This window comes from Ochotona curzoniae, unplaced genomic scaffold, assembly GCF_017591425.1.
Source record: "Ochotona curzoniae isolate NIBS_2020 unplaced genomic scaffold, NIBS_Ocur_1.0 scaffold_4701, whole genome shotgun sequence".
NCBI classification, from domain to species: domain Eukaryota; kingdom Metazoa; phylum Chordata; class Mammalia; order Lagomorpha; family Ochotonidae; genus Ochotona; species Ochotona curzoniae.
Genome location: NW_024467122.1, coordinates 42090310 through 42108651, shown reverse-complemented (window position 1 = coordinate 42108651; position 18342 = coordinate 42090310). Strand labels below are relative to the sequence as shown.

General features: G+C 38.1%; 1 protein-coding gene across 1 annotated transcript; it reads right to left on the bottom strand.

Annotated features, from left to right (window-relative positions):
- Window positions 1–3727: 3727 nt before the first annotated feature.
- LOC121149048 (olfactory receptor 4M1) lies at window positions 3728–4771 on the bottom strand. Its single transcript, XM_040969475.1, has one exon. The coding sequence runs from the start codon at window positions 4727–4729 to the stop codon at window positions 3788–3790; it is 942 nt and encodes a 313-aa protein (XP_040825409.1). The 5' UTR covers window positions 4730–4771; the 3' UTR covers window positions 3728–3787.
- Between the last annotated feature and the right edge of the window lie 13571 nt (window positions 4772–18342).

The window sequence follows — 18342 nt, the reverse complement described above, 5'->3', positions numbered from 1 at the left end:
TTGGGAGAGGAGCTTTCTCTGGTCCTTATTTAGTTTCAGCTTTGGATCCCAACTCTCTCTTGCATTGACCATCAGGGTCATTCCGGAGCACCCCCCCCCCCAAAAAAAAATTTAGGTTAGATAGACAGAGATCAATAAAGAAAGCTTAGAACAGACAGGAAACGGTCAGCTTGGGTTCAGATATACTTTACTAGGTAGGATACAAAGATTAGTTACTCCTCACTAAGGTATTGAAGATTTCTCTGCACACTCCCCTCAAAAACTGTTCTGTGCCTCATCTGTTGACATATGCCTTGTTAGAGTTATTAGCCAGTTCGGACAAGCCTAAAATGTGCCAAGCTCAGTAAAAATAATGCTTCAATACTATAAACTGCTAAATGTAAAAATGAAAATAAACACTGGACAGCTGAATAGTACCCTACAGCCATTTTAAGGTGAATAGCAGCCAGTTATGTATAAACTAAAATTGAAATGTCAATGAAGTAGTCACAGGATGTGGATAAGAACTTGTATTTTCTAACATACTGGTCACTCAATACCATGGCAATTAACTCCATAGTGTTGTAAATTGTTGTGGACGTTTTGTTGTAGCTTTTCATTGGACAGGATGATATTCTGTCAGCTCTGCTTTCAGACCAGGGCTGGTCTCCCCAAGAAACTGCTGAATTTATCTGGACAATAAGATGCTGGACTCTATGCATGGCACATGCTTGCAATGAAGGAATCATGACTGGATTTGAACTGTAATACTGCAACAAGGTGGAGGAACCCACCATGAGGGGAGGGTGTGAGAAGGGGTTGGGGAAATCCCAGAGACTATGAATTGTGTCATAAAATCAAATGAAATTTTTAAAAAAAGTAATGGCTAGTTAATATGAATACTGGGCAAGGCTATTAAAGTTTGTGCCATATAAATTCTTATAGTTTGATTCCGTAGGCAGTGAAATAAAAACTTAAGTGGGCAGGCAAGTTCCTCTTTCATAGCCTTAATAGACTTAGAAGGAAGTTTTGTCTGGGCCCTGCCTTACACTCATTATGTGTTTCTCAGTTTCTTTCTTGGTCCCATTGTGTACCATTCTCTGTCTGCACCCTGGTTTACACCACACAGGGCACAACTAAAAAAAAAAAAAATAGCACACCTTGCCAATGCTGCTATTAGCAAAAGAAAGTCACAAAAAGAATGAAACTTGAATTCTGAAATTCACACGAGTCAGTGTGCCTTGCAAAGTTTAGCAACATCTTGAGTTAGCGATATTCATTTACTTAATCCAGATATTGTTACTTGAAAAAATAGATGCTCAAGGGCATTTTTGGAAGGAAGCCAAAACAGGAGAAATTGAAAGGCATAAAAAAAAAAGAGTAAAAGAAATTTAGAAGTAATCAAGAGGAAACAGGGAGAGATGTGAGGACAGAGTCCCTGGGTAAATTTAGTGGTTTTCTGCTGGGGGTCCTGGGATTTTTGAAGGCAGAACAGCACATGAACAGATTTTGCATAAGGTGGTTAGATGCCCTTTTCTTCTACAGTAGCCTGACTTATTCTTGTCCATTCTCCAAAAAGTCCCAGTTTCTCATTAGTGGGACTATTGACCCTCGGTCTTTATTCTTTATTTTGGGGAGTATATAGTATTCTCTATATTGGGGAGTAGATATTCTTTACTTTGTCAAATATTTAGCAAAGCAAGATGCAAATCAACAGCAGTTCCCACACAACTGGTGATTACACAAATGTCTCCTGGCATTGTCGAATGTTCCCAGAGAGGGTGAAATGGCCTTCAGTCCTTTTTCAAATCATGTATGCATGAATGTGACTAGGTTACTGCTTAGTGGTTCACCAAAAGTTTCCCACTTCATTAATATTAGTTTCTGATTTCAGGTAATACTTGCAACTATTTATAATAGTGCTGTTTTTGTGGATGTTTTCCTTCTATTGCTAGCCTCAATATTTTCACCAAATATCCTTCTGTAGTAGAGGCATGTCTTCTCTAGAAGATGAATCCAAGTTAGATGAGAGGTAAACACAAAATAAGCAGAACTATGACTGGTTCCAATACAAAGAAATGACAGTAAGGTAATATAAAATCTAGAAACATAGCTTTTTATTGCGTATATATGTATAACTTCTGTAGTTTACAGATTTTTCCATATAGCTTTTGTTGCAAATATTAGTGAGGTCTACTGTTTGTTCATTTCCAAATGCTGGGAATTCAACTCAAAATTCCAGAATCATAACTCCAATCCATGCCTCGCGTAGCACTGAAGACAGGACATCATCCTAGGGAGAAAGTCCCAAAGCAAAGGACAAACTTAATGTATCATCTCTCCTTCCTGTGCAGCTGAGTTACACTGGATCAGGCACAAATTGAGACAAATTAAATAGTCTCAATATATAGATAGAATCTCTGCAGTAAAACAGTGAATGTGGGTTCCTGATATAATATACATGTATCTATATATGTATATATATATATATATATAAAGCCTCAAAGCATAGTCATATTACAGCATCGAATAAGACACAAATATACATTTCAATGCACACAAAAGGCGTTTCCTCTTCCATTAAGAGATTCTCTGGTTTTGAGAAATGAAAATTTAAGTAAATAAATACATGACATGAAATCAAATCCTGTAATATACATTTTATATTTGTAGTTATAGTCAGTGAAAAAGCTAAGACAACTATATCCCATTTTGGTGTGTCAGGGTACAATGTCCAGCTCTGGCTCCTGACTCTAGCTTGCTGCTAATGCACCTACAAGGTGGCAACCACAGCAACAACCCAAATAACTGGGTTCCTGCTGCTCAAGTGGGAGACCTGGGGAGAGTTTCAGCTTCCAGCTTCCTCCTGCCTGAACCCTGAATGTTATGAGCATTTGGGAGGTGAGCCAGTTGATGGGTTTCTGCTCTCTCCCTCTCTCTCCTAATTAGCTAATTAGCTAATAATTTTAAATGGTTTAATGGGACGGATCTCTGAATTGTAGTGCCAACAAAAGGAACACTCTGTCAATTTAAGTTGAACATGAGAGACAGAATTAACAAATATAGTAAACATAAAAGGGCCAAAAACAGCAGTTTTTTTTAAAAATTACACAACGAGGTGTTTATTAATCAAATGCTCCAGATGGAATGCGTCTAACTTAGCCACCAAACTATGTTCTTCTTTGAATTCGTAAACATAATTTCCCTAGTATGGCAAAATGTTGAGTTCCACTGCTAATACTGTTGAAAAGTCAGCCCTTGAAATATTAGTTGAAGTGGCTAGTATAAAAGAAAATCTTCACTTCCATCAATTCAGGGAAAAGCAAAAAATAAAGGACAAAACGGATGTGTGTTTTTCCAGATCCGGGAATATGATTTGTCAAAAACCATCCCACTGGGCCAGGATGGATACACAATATTTAGTTTGCTAACTTAAGGGTAGTCACATTCCTATGTTGGCCACTTGCACTTCCTAGTTCATCATGTAGATGAATCACCAGGGCTTATCTATTTTATTATTTCTCAATCTGCCATCTCCTCCCAGTCAGAGTTCCTCTAAGATAGCCATGCAACAATTAGTGAACACACATATGTTATCAGATCAATGTTATAAGTTAAATGATCTGCTAGATATTTCAGGGCATATGTGAGTAAACTTATCTCTAACTTAATGTCGTTGTAATTTCACCAAAAAGAAGAAGTGAAAATCATACTGAGAGTCTAGGAATTCACACGAAAGGACAAGTGAAGGCAGCATTACAACTGCAACCTTAAAACACTGGTCCTCAGGAAGATATACAATGATATTTCACTTCTCTCTACATAAAATGTATCTGTTGACCAACTTCCTCAACGCTGTCTTTACTTCCTTGTTTCTCAATGTATAAATTATGGGATTAAGTAAAGGGAATATCACTGTATGGAACACAGAAACCACCTTATCTAAGGAAAAGGAGTCGAAAGGACGAGCATAGATGTAGATGGATGGCCCAAACATTAGCACCACTATGGTGATGTGGGAATAGCAAGTGGACACAGCCCTGTTGGTACTCTCACCTGAGCCTGAGTGCTTCTTGAGCATGGCCAGAAGAAAGGCATATGACATTAACAGAGCAATAAAACACACCACAGAGATCAGCCCACTACTGAAGATCATCACCAGCTCCTCAGGGAAGGTGTTGGCACAGGCAATCCGGACCACTTGTGTGATATCACAGAAGTAGTTGTCTAATTCATTTGGTCCACAGAAGGGAAGTCGAACAATCAGAGCCACCTGTATTATAGAATGAACAAAGCCTCCCACCCAGGAGAGAGCCACCAGGATGCAACAGAGACGGCGATTCATGATGGTAGCATAGTGGAGGGGACGGCAAATAGCGGCGTAACGGTCAAAGGCCATCACTGTGAGCAGGAACATCTCTGATGCTCCAACGAAATGTAAGAAGAAGAGCTGTGCAATGCACCCACCGAAGGAAATGATCTTCCTTTCTACAAAGAAGTCCACCAGCATTTTAGGGGCTGTGATGGAGGAATACCAAATATCAAGAAAGGCCAGATTTGCCAACAGGAAATACATGGGAGAAGTGAGATGGGGGTCAAGCCTGATGGTGCAAATAATAAGGATGTTCCCTGGAAGAATGAACAAATAGAAGGACAGGAATACAACAAACAAGACAAGCTGCACTTCCCGAGTCTGGGATAGACCAGTGAGAACAAACTCTGTCACTCTGGTGTAATTTGCGGGTTCCATTTCTTCAATTAACTTTTCTCATATTGTGGCTTTGAAAAAAAAAAAGAAGTCACAGTTACTATAAATAGCATTTAAGTTAAATTAAATTACAATGTGCAAAACAGTTTCACACATCTTCTGATGTTAAGAGGTTGCATTAGGTTACTTTTGGTTGTCCAACTTTATATCCCCGAAAAAAAATGAGAATAAGGAAAGAGCAAAGCATGCCCTTATAAATTAAAACATTGAAGCATATCTACTGTGTTACGTATCCAAAGCCCAAATCTCAGCTTGTCAGTGTTACAAAATGCTATTTTTAAGATACTCAACTTTTCATTAATTCTTTCCCCAAGCACCTACCTTAATAAGCAATATGCAGGTACTTTTGAGTTTATCCAAATTTAAAACATGTAATGGAAGACATGCATCTATTTCTTTATATATATATATTTTGGTTGAGAAAGTGTGCAAATTTGAAATTTTAAGTTGTGGTCTAATATTGGATAAGCTGATCCAGCAACAATTTTATTTTTAACTAGGGAGTGGTTATTTTACAAATTGGAAGAATCTGATGAGGCTGCAGTTCCTGAAAGAATATTACATGACTCAAGAGATATTGGATTGCAGTCTTATACAAGGTTTCAAAAATTAACCATCATCTCTATCTATTGTCCAATTTCTTTCCTTAGATGAAGATGTAAATGAAAATACTGGTTTCTCCCAGAATGAAAGGCACTTAACTTAGCCGTTCTTGGTAAACCAAAAAACATGCTCATATTTCAACTAACAAACACTTTCAGAATAGACTTGAATGACATCAAGCAGGATTAAAATGAAACTGAGAGATTAGGAGAATCTGCTAAAGGAAGAGGAAGATTTAAGTCTGAATCTTTCAGCTGATAGAACTGTATCTTTATGAATTACAAAGTCTCAAATTTGACAAGCAAAAAGTAGCTGATAAAAACAAGAAAATGTTATAAATAGACTTTAAGCAATGCTTGATTGAAAACCCTGTGCACCTTTCAACCATTCAAATGCACTGATTGTGGGGGAATGGTGGAGAGTATATTCTGTCTCAGCTGTACTGAGCTACAGGAAAAAGAAGATATACTGAGAAGCTGAGACTCGAGTCAGACAGGAAAGATGACTGATTTTTTTAAAAGATTTATTTATTATTAATGCAAAGTCAGACATATACAGAAAGGAGGAGAGACAGAGAGCAAGATCCTCCATCCGATGATTCACTCCCCAAGTGACAACAACAGCCAGTGCTGCGCATATCTGAAGCCAGGAGCCTCTTCCAGGTCTCCCACACAGGTGCAGGGTCCCAAGGCTTTGGGCCGTCCTCAACTGCTTTCCCAGGCCACAAGCAGGGAGCTGGATGAGAAGTGGAGCCTCCGGGAATAGAACTGGCACCCATATGGGATCCCTGCAGGTTCAAGGTGAAGACTTTAGCCAGTAGGCCATGGCGCCAGGCCCAACTGTTTTTTAAACAGTAGGATGTGGAAGCACATAAATTCATTAAGTGAAGGCTTTGGTTGTATTATTATAACTCAAAAATATTTAAAATACATACATTGTCTATACATTTTATGTAGTTTTAGTTTTTCCTCAAAGTCTTCACAAATAATTAAATTTGGGAAAATATGGGCTACTTATAAGACTTATGCAGGTAGCTAGAAACAATCTTGAGCAGTAAGAGAGACTTGGATTCCTGCTGCAGTTTAGACACCAAGACCTGTGTGACACTGAGAAGAATTCTTCATACTTTTTCCGTGACAGTTTCTTACTAGCAACATGAAACATTTATGCCAGCACGTTAAGAATTGTAGGGAATAGTCTAGCTCTAAAACTCTACAATTCAAAGCTTGTGCTGTGGCATAGTCGGTTAAGCTATCAGCCATATGGATGTCGTTTTGCTCCACTTCTGACCCAGCTCCCTGCTTAGGGTCTGGAAAAGTACTGGAGGATGGGTCATTTGCTTAGGCCCCAGCACCCACATGGGAGACCTGGAAGAAGATCTTTGCTCTCAGCTTCAGCCTGCCTCAGCCCTAGCTATTGTAGCTACTTAGAGAACCAGTAAATGGAAGATTCCTTTCATTGCTTTTCCCTTCCTCTCTCTCTCTCTTTCTCTCTCTCTCTCTCTCTGTGTGTGTGTAAAACCCTGTCCTTAGTCTAAATAATCTTTAAAATAAAATATGCAAAAACTCTATGATTCTATGGAAATAGAAGTTGATTTAATCACAGAAAGATACATCTCATGATGAACTAGAAAAGAGAATTTTCAGACTTGAATAGTAAAAATTGCTAAGTAAATAGAAATGCTGATGGCCTTATCTGATCATCACATGCTGTAACCACGTGTGGAAATATCACACTGTATACCATGAAAATGTACCAACTGAATGTTAATCCAGTATTTTAAAAAGGAAAAAGAAAAATATGGATGATGGTGTAGACAGAAGGCAATGCTGCCGCCATTGTGGATGTGTACAACTCAATAGCTAAAGGAAAAACAGAAACAGCTGCAATGTATGTCCCTGTTCTTAAGATATTAAGCCCATGTACGTGATTCAGTAAGACAGAGAGGAGGGAGTATGCAGAAAATGTCTTCATGTACTGATAGACCCTTGGCCACACAGGAACTACATAAATAACTGCATTACAAAAAATGTTCAGATGTTAAGGATGGGGAAAGGGCACCCTACTCCACTGCTGGTGGGAACGCAGTCTTGATCTGTGCACGTTGCTTTCCATAGTAAAGCAGACAAGAAGAAAATGTTAGGGTCAGAGATGGGATGATCTCAACATGAGGATGTTTTGAGGAGTATTCACTGCTTGAGCTTTTCTGATATAAAACATTTATGCGGAGCGCTCTAACCACAGCTGACTGCCACTGTGTAACATCAGGAAGCTCACTTCCTCGCTCTGCCTCCACACACCCTGTCAGTGCAAGACAGATAACACCAGTTGTCTACTACGTATTATTAAAGGATTAATGAGCTAATACACAGAAACAGCATGCACATAGCTCACATTAAATAAATCATCATCATCATCATGGTACTTCACAAAGTAGCAAGTGAAAAAAGGAAATATCATCTTAAATTACGGCTTTCAACATATTGTCCTGTGATGTCTGTGTGCTTGTCTCTGCCCCAACTTGGGTCTCGAAAACTAAGAGCAATTCTTAGTTTGGAAAGAGGAAATAAAGGCATTTGACTCTTTAAGCATTACTGTCTCCTATTTTTCCAACTCATTGTTCTTTTTGAATGTTGATAGAACACTATCACTAAATCATTTGTCTACTCTCAGGAAGTCTGCTTCCAAAATGCCTGCCATTTTGTCAAGGTCATGTCTAACAAGCTCTATAGACAGGTTTTCTAGGCTCACATGTCTGTATTCTATTCACACTTCCAACTAAAACTAATCTGTTATGCTGGTTTCTCAGTTCATACTATATCTGCCAAAAACATAGAAAACACTGGGCTCCCTGGGGCCATAGAACATTCATTATTTCTATATCTACCCAGTACCTAAGGTATCATCTGGTAAGCTGAGGTCCTTAATATGTTCTATGAATGCTGGATAGATGGATGATTGAATGGATTTTAGAACAATAAACAAATGAAAAGTGGCTAAGAAATAGAAAAATATTTTTAAATCTAATTATTTTATTAATCCATTCAATCTTTTCTGTTTCTCGCTCACAGACCTCGATTTGCTTTCTAGAATCCTCTTTTTAAAATACCTAGTCCACTAACTTTAGTTTTAAACAAGGTTCCTTGTTTTCAAGTTCCTTTCTTACACTAACTTAAAAAGCTATCGCTACTACTAATTCCAGCCTCTTAGAATTACATGCCATAAACTCCACGTATCTAACCACTTCACAGAACTCATCCTAAAGAATGATCATTAAAAAATCCAGGATTTTTAGGGAATTTTCTGACTTTCTTTCAAGAGTGACAGCACTGTAACGATTAGCAAATTATTTTATTAATTTGGTACTCTCTGGAGATCTGTAAATCAGAAGCGCTTTCTGTATCAGAACTTGTTTCAGAACCTCTCTCGGACACAGTCAATGACCAAGGTGTCAATGCCCAGTCTAGCCCTGAGTTCAAAGAAGAAATATTATCTACCCATCCTCTGATTACGAGGTGTTTTGCACTATCACCGTATTTCCCCAAGACATTTTCTTGGTTAAGACTTTCTGATTCTTACCTCTGTCTTTGAGCATTCAACAGATTTTCTTCCAAAACTGTATCTACCCAATTATGAAACAGAGTGACTTATGTAAGAGCTCAATAGTACTCTTTCACCTACCAGTTACTGTGCCAGTCTTGGTACAGCTCAGGAATAAGGAGTTGCGGTGGAGGATGCCCCTTCCCCACCAACAAAGGGCTTTGTCTCCTATATTTCAGTATATATCAGTTCCTGCTCTGATGAAACAAGGAGCTAACTAGCACCATAGTTTGTAACAATAAAATCAGTTCCCTAGAGGACAGAAGCTGCCACCCAGGAATAAAAGCCCTAGGGGATGATTTAAATGTTGCCATGTGCTTCCTCCAAAGAGCATTGACTCACAACTTCTGAAATGCAAAGGATAAGTTAAGGGAATTAACTAATTCCTAGGATCAGAGATAGAAAATGTTATGATATGCTACTGCATTTCCAATTTCATTGTCACAAAGGACTGCGTCATTTAGAAGCGAACAGAAAACTTAGGAAAATTAAAAAATGCCCAAATTCAATATTCACTACTTGAGCAGTTTACCTGTGTTTGCCAAGGAAGCCCTAAACACTCATCCATCAACCAAACATAACATCATACAGTATTTCCTACATACACTAAAAATTATGTGTCAGACTGAGTAACAGACACCAGATATACGATGATGAAAAACAAAACTTCATTTCTTTCCATTCATCAGCCTAAAACAGGCCCATTTATGAAACCACAGAACTTGCTTGTATTTCCCATCTTAACATAACAGTTTGCACTGGAAATTATCTTTCTATGTCTTAATGTTGTGGAGCCTAAACAGGATGATAAGATAGGACAGCCAGAATTTTGTTGAGCTAATCACTGCATTGATAATTATAAATAATATACTGGATAAGTGAATGTGTAATGAACAAAATTATATTTTCCTACATATATTACCACTACCTCATACTATTTAATAAGCTCTTACAGAATCAACCTTAACAAATTAAATGACCAATTAAAAATTAGATTTGATTCTATCTCAATTTTACTTTGTCACCCTAATCTCATTTTCACATTTTTAAAAGTTATTCTCATATGGTTATTTGTTTAGGCATTAAGAATAAAATTATGAATATGAGGTTGACAGAAAAGCAATGAAGAATAATGAAAAGGAATAACACATAAAATCAACAGAAATTATACGTTAGAATGTTCTACATGAAAAAAAGAGAGAACTTAAAAGTTGTAAGGTCACATGACATGCAAATAATGTCCATTAAATTGCAAATTTTATGCCATTTACTGTCTTACTGCTCTGGCTAAAAGAACATGGCTAACAAACAGGACTGAGATGCATCTATTTTTATTTATAATTATACATCATTCTTCAAAGAGTTCATAAAAATGTAATTAAAGATAAGTTTATTTTCCTGCAAAAGGGTTTAATTCTGTACATATTTGTTTCATAATGCATATTTTTGATAAAATTTTTAAAGATCTTTCTATAGACATTTTCTTTATCTATTCATTGGTAGATAGAAACTTTATTTGTGTTTCTTGACTGTTTTGAAGAGGAATGTAATAAACAGGGAAGTGTAAATTACTCTTAGACAGACTGATTTAGTTTTCTCTAGGTATATACCCGATAGTGAGATTCTATTTTTAATTTTCTAAGCACTTCCACACTTTTTTCCATTATACCTCTACTAACATCCATTTCTACCAACAGTGATGAAGGTTCACCAGTACTTGTTAGCTTTTGTCATTTAAAGAGTAACCTTAGAATTTATGTGAGCAGGATGTGGTGTTGAAATGCCAAGCCTACAGCTCTTTGGGTCCAATGGGGCTGCAGGTGCAGCAAGAACCCATTGGTGTTCCAGAGTGAACCACATAGTGAGAAGCACCAAGGTGCTCCATACGTTCATACCAACAGGCATCCATACCAACATACATACCAACATACATACCAATACACATACCAACATACATACCAAAGTGCTCCATACGTTCATACCAACAGGCATCCATACCAACATACATACCAACATACATACCAAGGTGCTCCATACGTTCATACCAACAGGCGTACATACCAACATACATACCAAGGTGCTCCATACGTTCATACCAACAGGCATCATATGTAGCACAACTATTGATGGGGGCGCTGAAGTCAGAGCCCGTGAGGCCAATAGAACCTGAAGAGTTCCCCAAGTGTGCAGGACACTAACCAGAAGGGATTAAGAACCTGAATATAAATATGAAATGGAAGCAAAAATTATTCAAATGGGAGAAGCTCAGAAAGAGACTGGTGGAAATACAATATGAAGTTGTGTTTACCTTTATGAGAAACATATCATTGTCATTACAACAGCTACTCTCTCCTCTTCTTCCTGTCTTCATTTTCTGACTTACATCTCTTCTTGTACAAAGTAGAGAGAGCAAAAGAAATATGTGCTTTAGAAGAAAGAGAAAATCTGAATTAATAGATTCAACAGAATAGAAGCTGACTGCTTTCTCCACATTATTTATGAGTGTTTCTCTGGGCTGGGATTGGAAATCCTGTGGACACTACTGAAGCTCCTTTTCATAGCCATATGATTTGATTTGATGACGAAAAACAGTGCCAAATTGGTTAACTGAATCAAGTGATACTGTCTGGTATGTATTATGTTCTTAAAACAAAGACCAACTCTGTAAATGTGCTGAATGCCCAGCTGTTCTCTGTGGCACTTCCTCCATCATTTCCTCAATAAATGCCTGTCAAATTAGAAAGAGGTATATTTTGGCCACTGATGGCAGAAGCATAAAAGTAAAATGATAGTATACTTCCTTGACTTCAGCTTAACTGGAGCTAAAACTCAAACCTTTGCTAGCTTTTAAACTTTGGTGAATTACCAGAGTGACAAGAATCCAACGTGGTATCCCATTACTGTGATTCTCTCATGGTACCGCACTGAGCGTGATTCAAGCAAATTTTCTTGAGGTGCTGGACAATAACATTAGGAAAATAACTAGAAGCATAGATAGTGTAAAAGTTAAAACACGTTTTCAAATGGCATAATTCAAAACTTCGTAATCTAGAGAAATGAAGCTGTAATTAATTTAAGTCAGAACAATAAGTCAGTTTATTAGCAGAATGGACTATTGTCACACAGAACTGTGACCAGGCTGGGACAAGGAACGGACAGGGATCAGCAGAAGCACAAGCAACGACCCTTCATTCTTGGGAAAGCTCAGGGATGAGCGTCTGAAATGATGCACAAGAGACTCCCAAAGGCTCTGGTCTTGAAGCTGTTTTCTGCGGCTGCATTCTACCCATTTCTGGAAAGCAGCCTTCACTTGCTGACCTTTAAAAAACTAGCGCCATACAAGAAGAAAGCGCTCCCAGAAATATGCCCTGGAAAACAACTTTGTGAAAGTTGACATGTGCTACAGATTTGCTTTATAATAGCATTTTATTTGGTATTGTATGGATATCCTGGCTTTGAGTAAAAACCTTAGTAATGAAAGGACACCACAATGAACGCAAAGTGGCAGCCAAGCATGACTCAATGGCTAAATCCTTGCCTTACAAGCTCCAGGATCCCATATGGGCATCAGTTTGTGTCCCGGCTGCCATACTTACCATCAGGCTCCTTCCTTATGGCCTGGCAAAACAACAGAGGATGGCCCAGAGCCTTGGGATCCTTCACCTGTGTGGGAGACCTGGAAGAAGCTCCTGGCTTTGGATCAATTCAGCTCCAACTGTTGCGGCCACTTGGGGTGTGAACCAGCAGATGGAAGATCTTTGTATCTCCTTCTCTCTGTAATCTTCCTTTCCAATAAAAATAAATAAATTTTCAAAGAAAAAATAACACAAAGTGGAAGGGCAAAACTCCATTTGTAACATGCATAGAATTACTTAAGATTCAAACTAATGAAAACTGCAAAATTACATGAAACTGAAGAAATGGAAGGACATTTTACATCCTTATTTTAGACCATTATCAGAATTTCAATACTCTTTAAGTTAGTTAAAACTCAATATATACATTGTGTAAGTATATTTCAATATTTATTTGACTCATTTATAGTTAATTTTTATATTTAATTTTAATATATAAATTTGAAATTTAATATAAAGTCAATGAAAATTACAACCACTCCTTTTATAGAGTTAGTCAAGCACATACATTCATATGGAAAGACTGACATGCAAAAACAGAAAAACACTGAAGAGGAAGGACTATGACAAATAAATAACTACCAACTGTTACCACCAACTATAAAACTTCTGTGGTTAAAACCAGTTAGCACTAGAATGTGAATAAATAAGCAATTAGAATAGAATTGAAAGCCCAGAAACAGGGCTTAACACATGGTAGCCTAGTAGCTAAAATCTTTACCTTGCATTCACCAGGATCCCATATGGATGCCAGGTCTTGTCCCAGCTGCTCTAATTCCTTTCCCGCTGTTTGTGGCCTGGGAAAGTAGTTGAGGACCAGACCTTGTACTTGTGTGGGAGACCAGGAGAAGCTCCTGGCTCCTAGCTTTGGATCAGCTCAGTTTCAGCCATTGTGGCCACTTGGGGAGTTAACCAGCGGATAGAAGGTTTTTCTTTCAGTCTCTCTTTCCCTCTGTAGATCTGATTTTCCAATTAAAAATAAATAAATAAATCTTTTTTTAAAAGCCCAGAAATAGACCTAATATGCCCAGAAATTTTATGTAAAATAAATATGGTATTTAAAATCACTGAAGCAAACCTGGGCATTTTATTAAGCGAGATAATAAAATTGCTATTTTAATAATATATGGGTGGTGTTGATGTTGTGGCACAGAGGTGTAAGCACTGCCTGACATGCCAGCATCCCATATGAGCTTCTGTTCAGGTCATAGCTGCTCTACTTGCAGCCCAGGTTTCCACTAAGGCACCTAGAAAGCAGCAGAGAAGGCAAATGCTTGGCAGCCTGCCACCCACATGCAATACTCACAATTCTAAACTCCTGGTTGCTGCATGACCAAGCCCCGGCTGTGTGGCCATCTGGAGAACACAAGAGTGGGTGCGAGATCTCTGTCTGCCTTTCCATCTCTGCCATCCTTTATTTCAAATTAATTAATTAATATTTTAAAAATAATATATTGAGTCTATCTTGAGTCACAAACTGCTGTATATAGGCACTGCTGGTTTAAGATGTTATGGAGCATTAACCTAAATGTTGTGAGATCATTTTTGCCAGTCATAAATAGCTCCATTGATATATACTTAAAAACATTCTCAACAAATCTAAGGGGTTTTTTTTAATGCTTGTCCAACTCCTAAACAAAACTGAACAGCTTCCAGAGCTCTTCTTGAAGATACAGGGGAAGGGAAGACAGGTGCCACAGTGTCCTTGAGGAGTGCTGCCATTCTCATCTTCCAAGTGTTCTAGAAACCCTTTCCAGTCCCCATCCCTGCCAAAGATGATGAGCTAAGAAGTATGAATTACCAGGAAATCTATGAAGCTTTGCCCAAAACTGCTAGTAAGGAAAGAAAACCATAACCAAGGAAAATATCTCTCCTTTTTACTCATTGATTTGCCACATGAAAACAAAATGACCTAGAACACTTAAAATTGGCACTCATTAGAGTAAATATTTTCACTTACCACTGAGGGTTGAATTTGCAAGTATGCCCTTTCTGTCACTGCATCTTCACATGTTTTGTGAAAGAAATCTGTCCTTCAGAGACACAACTCAATGAATAATACTAGACACATAAATGCAGACTTGAAAGTGTACAATAACTACTTATGGTGTAAGTAATCACATATAAATATTTATGTATGTACTTTTGTCATACACAGAAGCAAACAGAAAGTCTGAAAGATTTTATCTACTGCTCCGCTATAAATGCCCTCAGTGGTTGGTGCTAGAACAGGATAAAGTTAATAGCCACAAATTCAGTACAAATCTCCCACATGAGTGGCTACAATCCAACCACTTCAATGATCGCCAGTTAGTTGCCTTCCCAGGGAGCCTGTTGTCAAGGAACTAGAGAAAAGGCAAAAGGAAGGGGACACCGGAGGAAGGAGTACCACCATGTTCTTAGAATCACATCTGCAAATTGCTTGCAATTTGGTGAAAACTAAATAAAAAGAAAAAATAAAAACAGGAAGTATAATTTAATAGAATAATGTAGAGAGAAATGAAAAATTATGATAATAAATTATTAACTTTATTCTGTAAAAAGAAGCTAGAACTTGGAACAGAACTGCCACCCAAAACCAGGGAGCCCTCTGAAATGGCACTCAAATCACCTTCACGGGTGCCTTAATTGCTAAACAAAGTGCCCACCCCCAGTTAATTTTATTTATAATACTTTTCTTAAGCTTCCAAAAGTATTTTTAACTCTCACTTTTTAAAGTGTCATATTCCCATTCCAGGAATTCAAATATTTTCTCTCCTCTAGAAGATAAAAGATTTTTGAATTTGTTTATTGTAAGAGTCAAAGTTTCATTCCTTTTTTAAGGCTGAGTAGTATTCCAAAGAGTATATATAACACATTTTCCTTATCCAATTGCCAGTTCGTGGGCATCTTGGTTGATCCCACCATCTTTTGCATTGTGAACTGAGCTGTAATAAACATAAGTGTACAAACATCTGTCTCAATACTAATATGATTTCTTCTGGAAAAATCCCAGGAGTGGAATAGCTGAATCATATGTATTTTGCAACAAAATGTATACAACTGGAAACAACTACGCTTAGAGAAGTAAACCAGTCCCCAAAATACAAATATCGTGTGTTTTCTCTGATCTCTGTGTTGTCTAAAATAGAGAGTACAAAAATATGTGTTCTGGGTCCACTGAGATGGGTTAACTGGCTAATTCTCTGCTTGCAAGTACCCCAATCCCATTTGGGTTCTGGTTCATGTCCTGACTGCTCAAGTCCCCACCCAACTCTCAGTTTATGGCCTGGGAAAGCAGTAGAGGATGGCCCAAATCCTTGAGACCTTGCATCCACATGGGAGACCTGGAAGAAGTTTCTGGTTTGTGGCTTCTGGCTTTGGATCAGCTCAGCTCCAGCCATTGCGGACATTTGGGCAATGAACTAGCAGATGGAAGATATTTCTCTCTGTCTCTCCTTCTCTCTATAAATACGATTTATCTTTCTAATAAAAATAAATAAATCTTTTTAAAAAGTATATTCTATACGAAATTGACATTTTGAGATTTATTGCTTACAGTTTTAGCCTATGCTCTTGAAAAACAGCATCTTATTTTCTACTTGCTGTTTGTTTAATAATACCTAATGCAGTGATATGCCTATGATTGTTAAGGGAACGGAAAGTATGTTACTGTAAAAATTAAAAAATAATAATAAGGGATGGGAAGAGAGAGTGGGAATGCAAGTCAAACAGAGGAAAGGGGCAAGTGTCACTATGCCCCTAACTGTATTTTGAAATACATGGCTTTTGTTGACCTTATAAAAATCGAAATGTGCTTCCCTTTTGTATATCTGATCGCATTAGATTTACTATGGCCTTCATAGAGGCTGTCTTGTTTTTCTTCATATGTTTTATCATATATGTTTTAAAGATAATAATTAGTATAAATTACTTGCTCTTAAGAGATCTGGATCAATAAGGCAGATCTTACTGGTAGGCATTCTATTAATGATCTTAAAAAAGTCAGACGATGGGGCCCAGGACAGTAGCCTAGTGGGTAAATCCTTGCCTTACATGCGTCAGGATCCCATATAGAGGTCAGTTCAATTTCTGGCGGTCCCATTTCCCATCCAGCTCCCTGCTTGAGGCCTGGGAAAGCCATGGAGGATGGCCCCAAAGCCTTGGGACCCTGTGCCCACATGGGAGACCCGGAAGAAGTTCCTGGCTCCTGGCTTCAGAGTGGTTCAGCTCCGGCCATTGCGGCCACTTGGAGAGTGAATCAGCAGAGGGAAGATCTTTTTTTCTGTTTCTCCTCCTATCTGTGCATCTGATTTTCCAATAAAAAAAATCAATAAATCTTTTTTTTAAAAAAGTCAAACTGTGAATTTTCATTCATGTCATTCCGTTTTTAAAGCCAAGCTTTGTGCAGCCTCTGTCTCTGGCAGCACGTGAGAGTGGCATGTGGGAAGAGGAGAGAGGAGATTAAACTGTTCCCTCTGTGTCTCGGCGGCCAGTCCTGAACCGCAACATCCCCGTGACGTGGTGCCTCGGGTATCTCTGCAGATGAGTCTGACCCCTCCTCTCGGGACTCCTCTCTGACACTTCCGGACCTTACCCAGTCACCTGCCTCCTACGCCTTCTCTCTGCACATCTTTGCCTGCACTCCTTTTCTGTCCTGTTTCCTATGGTCTCACACATCTGCTTGTTTTCTCCATTATTATTTGCACTTACATCTTGGAAGAAAAAGGAAAACTAATTTAGTCTTCTATTCGCTAGACCAATGTAGTTATTATTTAGTCTTTTAAAAGCAACTTTAAGAAGTAGAGGGTGACTCCTTACTAAGAAAAAAATGAAATGAAAAATGAGTATTAGGAAACACAACCATATGTTAAGGGTGATGCTATCCACAGGGGTGCAGTGTGGAGCAGCCATTGTTAAAAACAAAAAAATTGAATCGCCATCCGTAACATCGTACTGTCCACCCTCAACTGTAAAGGAGAGATATGTCAGTGCATAGAGTGGCCCAGTGTCTGGTCCCTTGCAGGCGTGGGGAGGAAAGAGCAACGGATGTTAGAATGACAACTGACATTTTTCAACTTCCTAGTGTGCAGTCATTTCTGTGTTATACATACAGTAGTAACAAATGTCATACAATAGCTATGTTCTTCATACATGTACAAACAAATAAAAATTGGTTAAAGCATAAGATCAAGAACAGATAAAAGTATAACACTGTTTTATAAATTGTATATAGAATTAGTTCAAGTCTGGAGAAAATAAGTGATAGGTGAAAATAATGACACAGAATTCCTAAAATATATGAGACACGAAACTAAATCTATTCAGAAATTCCTCAAACTTAAAATGTCTTTTTCAAAGTATGGGAAATACCCAATTCTAAGACCACTACAAACAGAAAACGAGCTTTTCCAAATTATTTTTTTAAAGCATAAAAGTGCTTTCACCCAAAATTTATGATAGCACTACATCTTGACTGAGGCATTTTAGTTGATCAAATCTTTATTCCTTTTTGATTCTTTAGTTTGTGTTACAAAATAAATAAACAAATAATTTCTTTTTTAAAATAAGATTTATTTTTATTGGCAAGTCAGACATATAGAGAGGAGGAGAGACAGAGAGGAAGATTTTCCATCCAATGGTTCACTCCCCAAGTGGCCACAACAGCCAGAGCTGAGCTGATCAGAAGCCAGGAGACTCTTCTGGTCTCCCACGTGGATGCAGGGTCCCAAGGCTTTGAGCCATCCTCAACTGCTTTCCCAGGCCACAAGCAGGGAG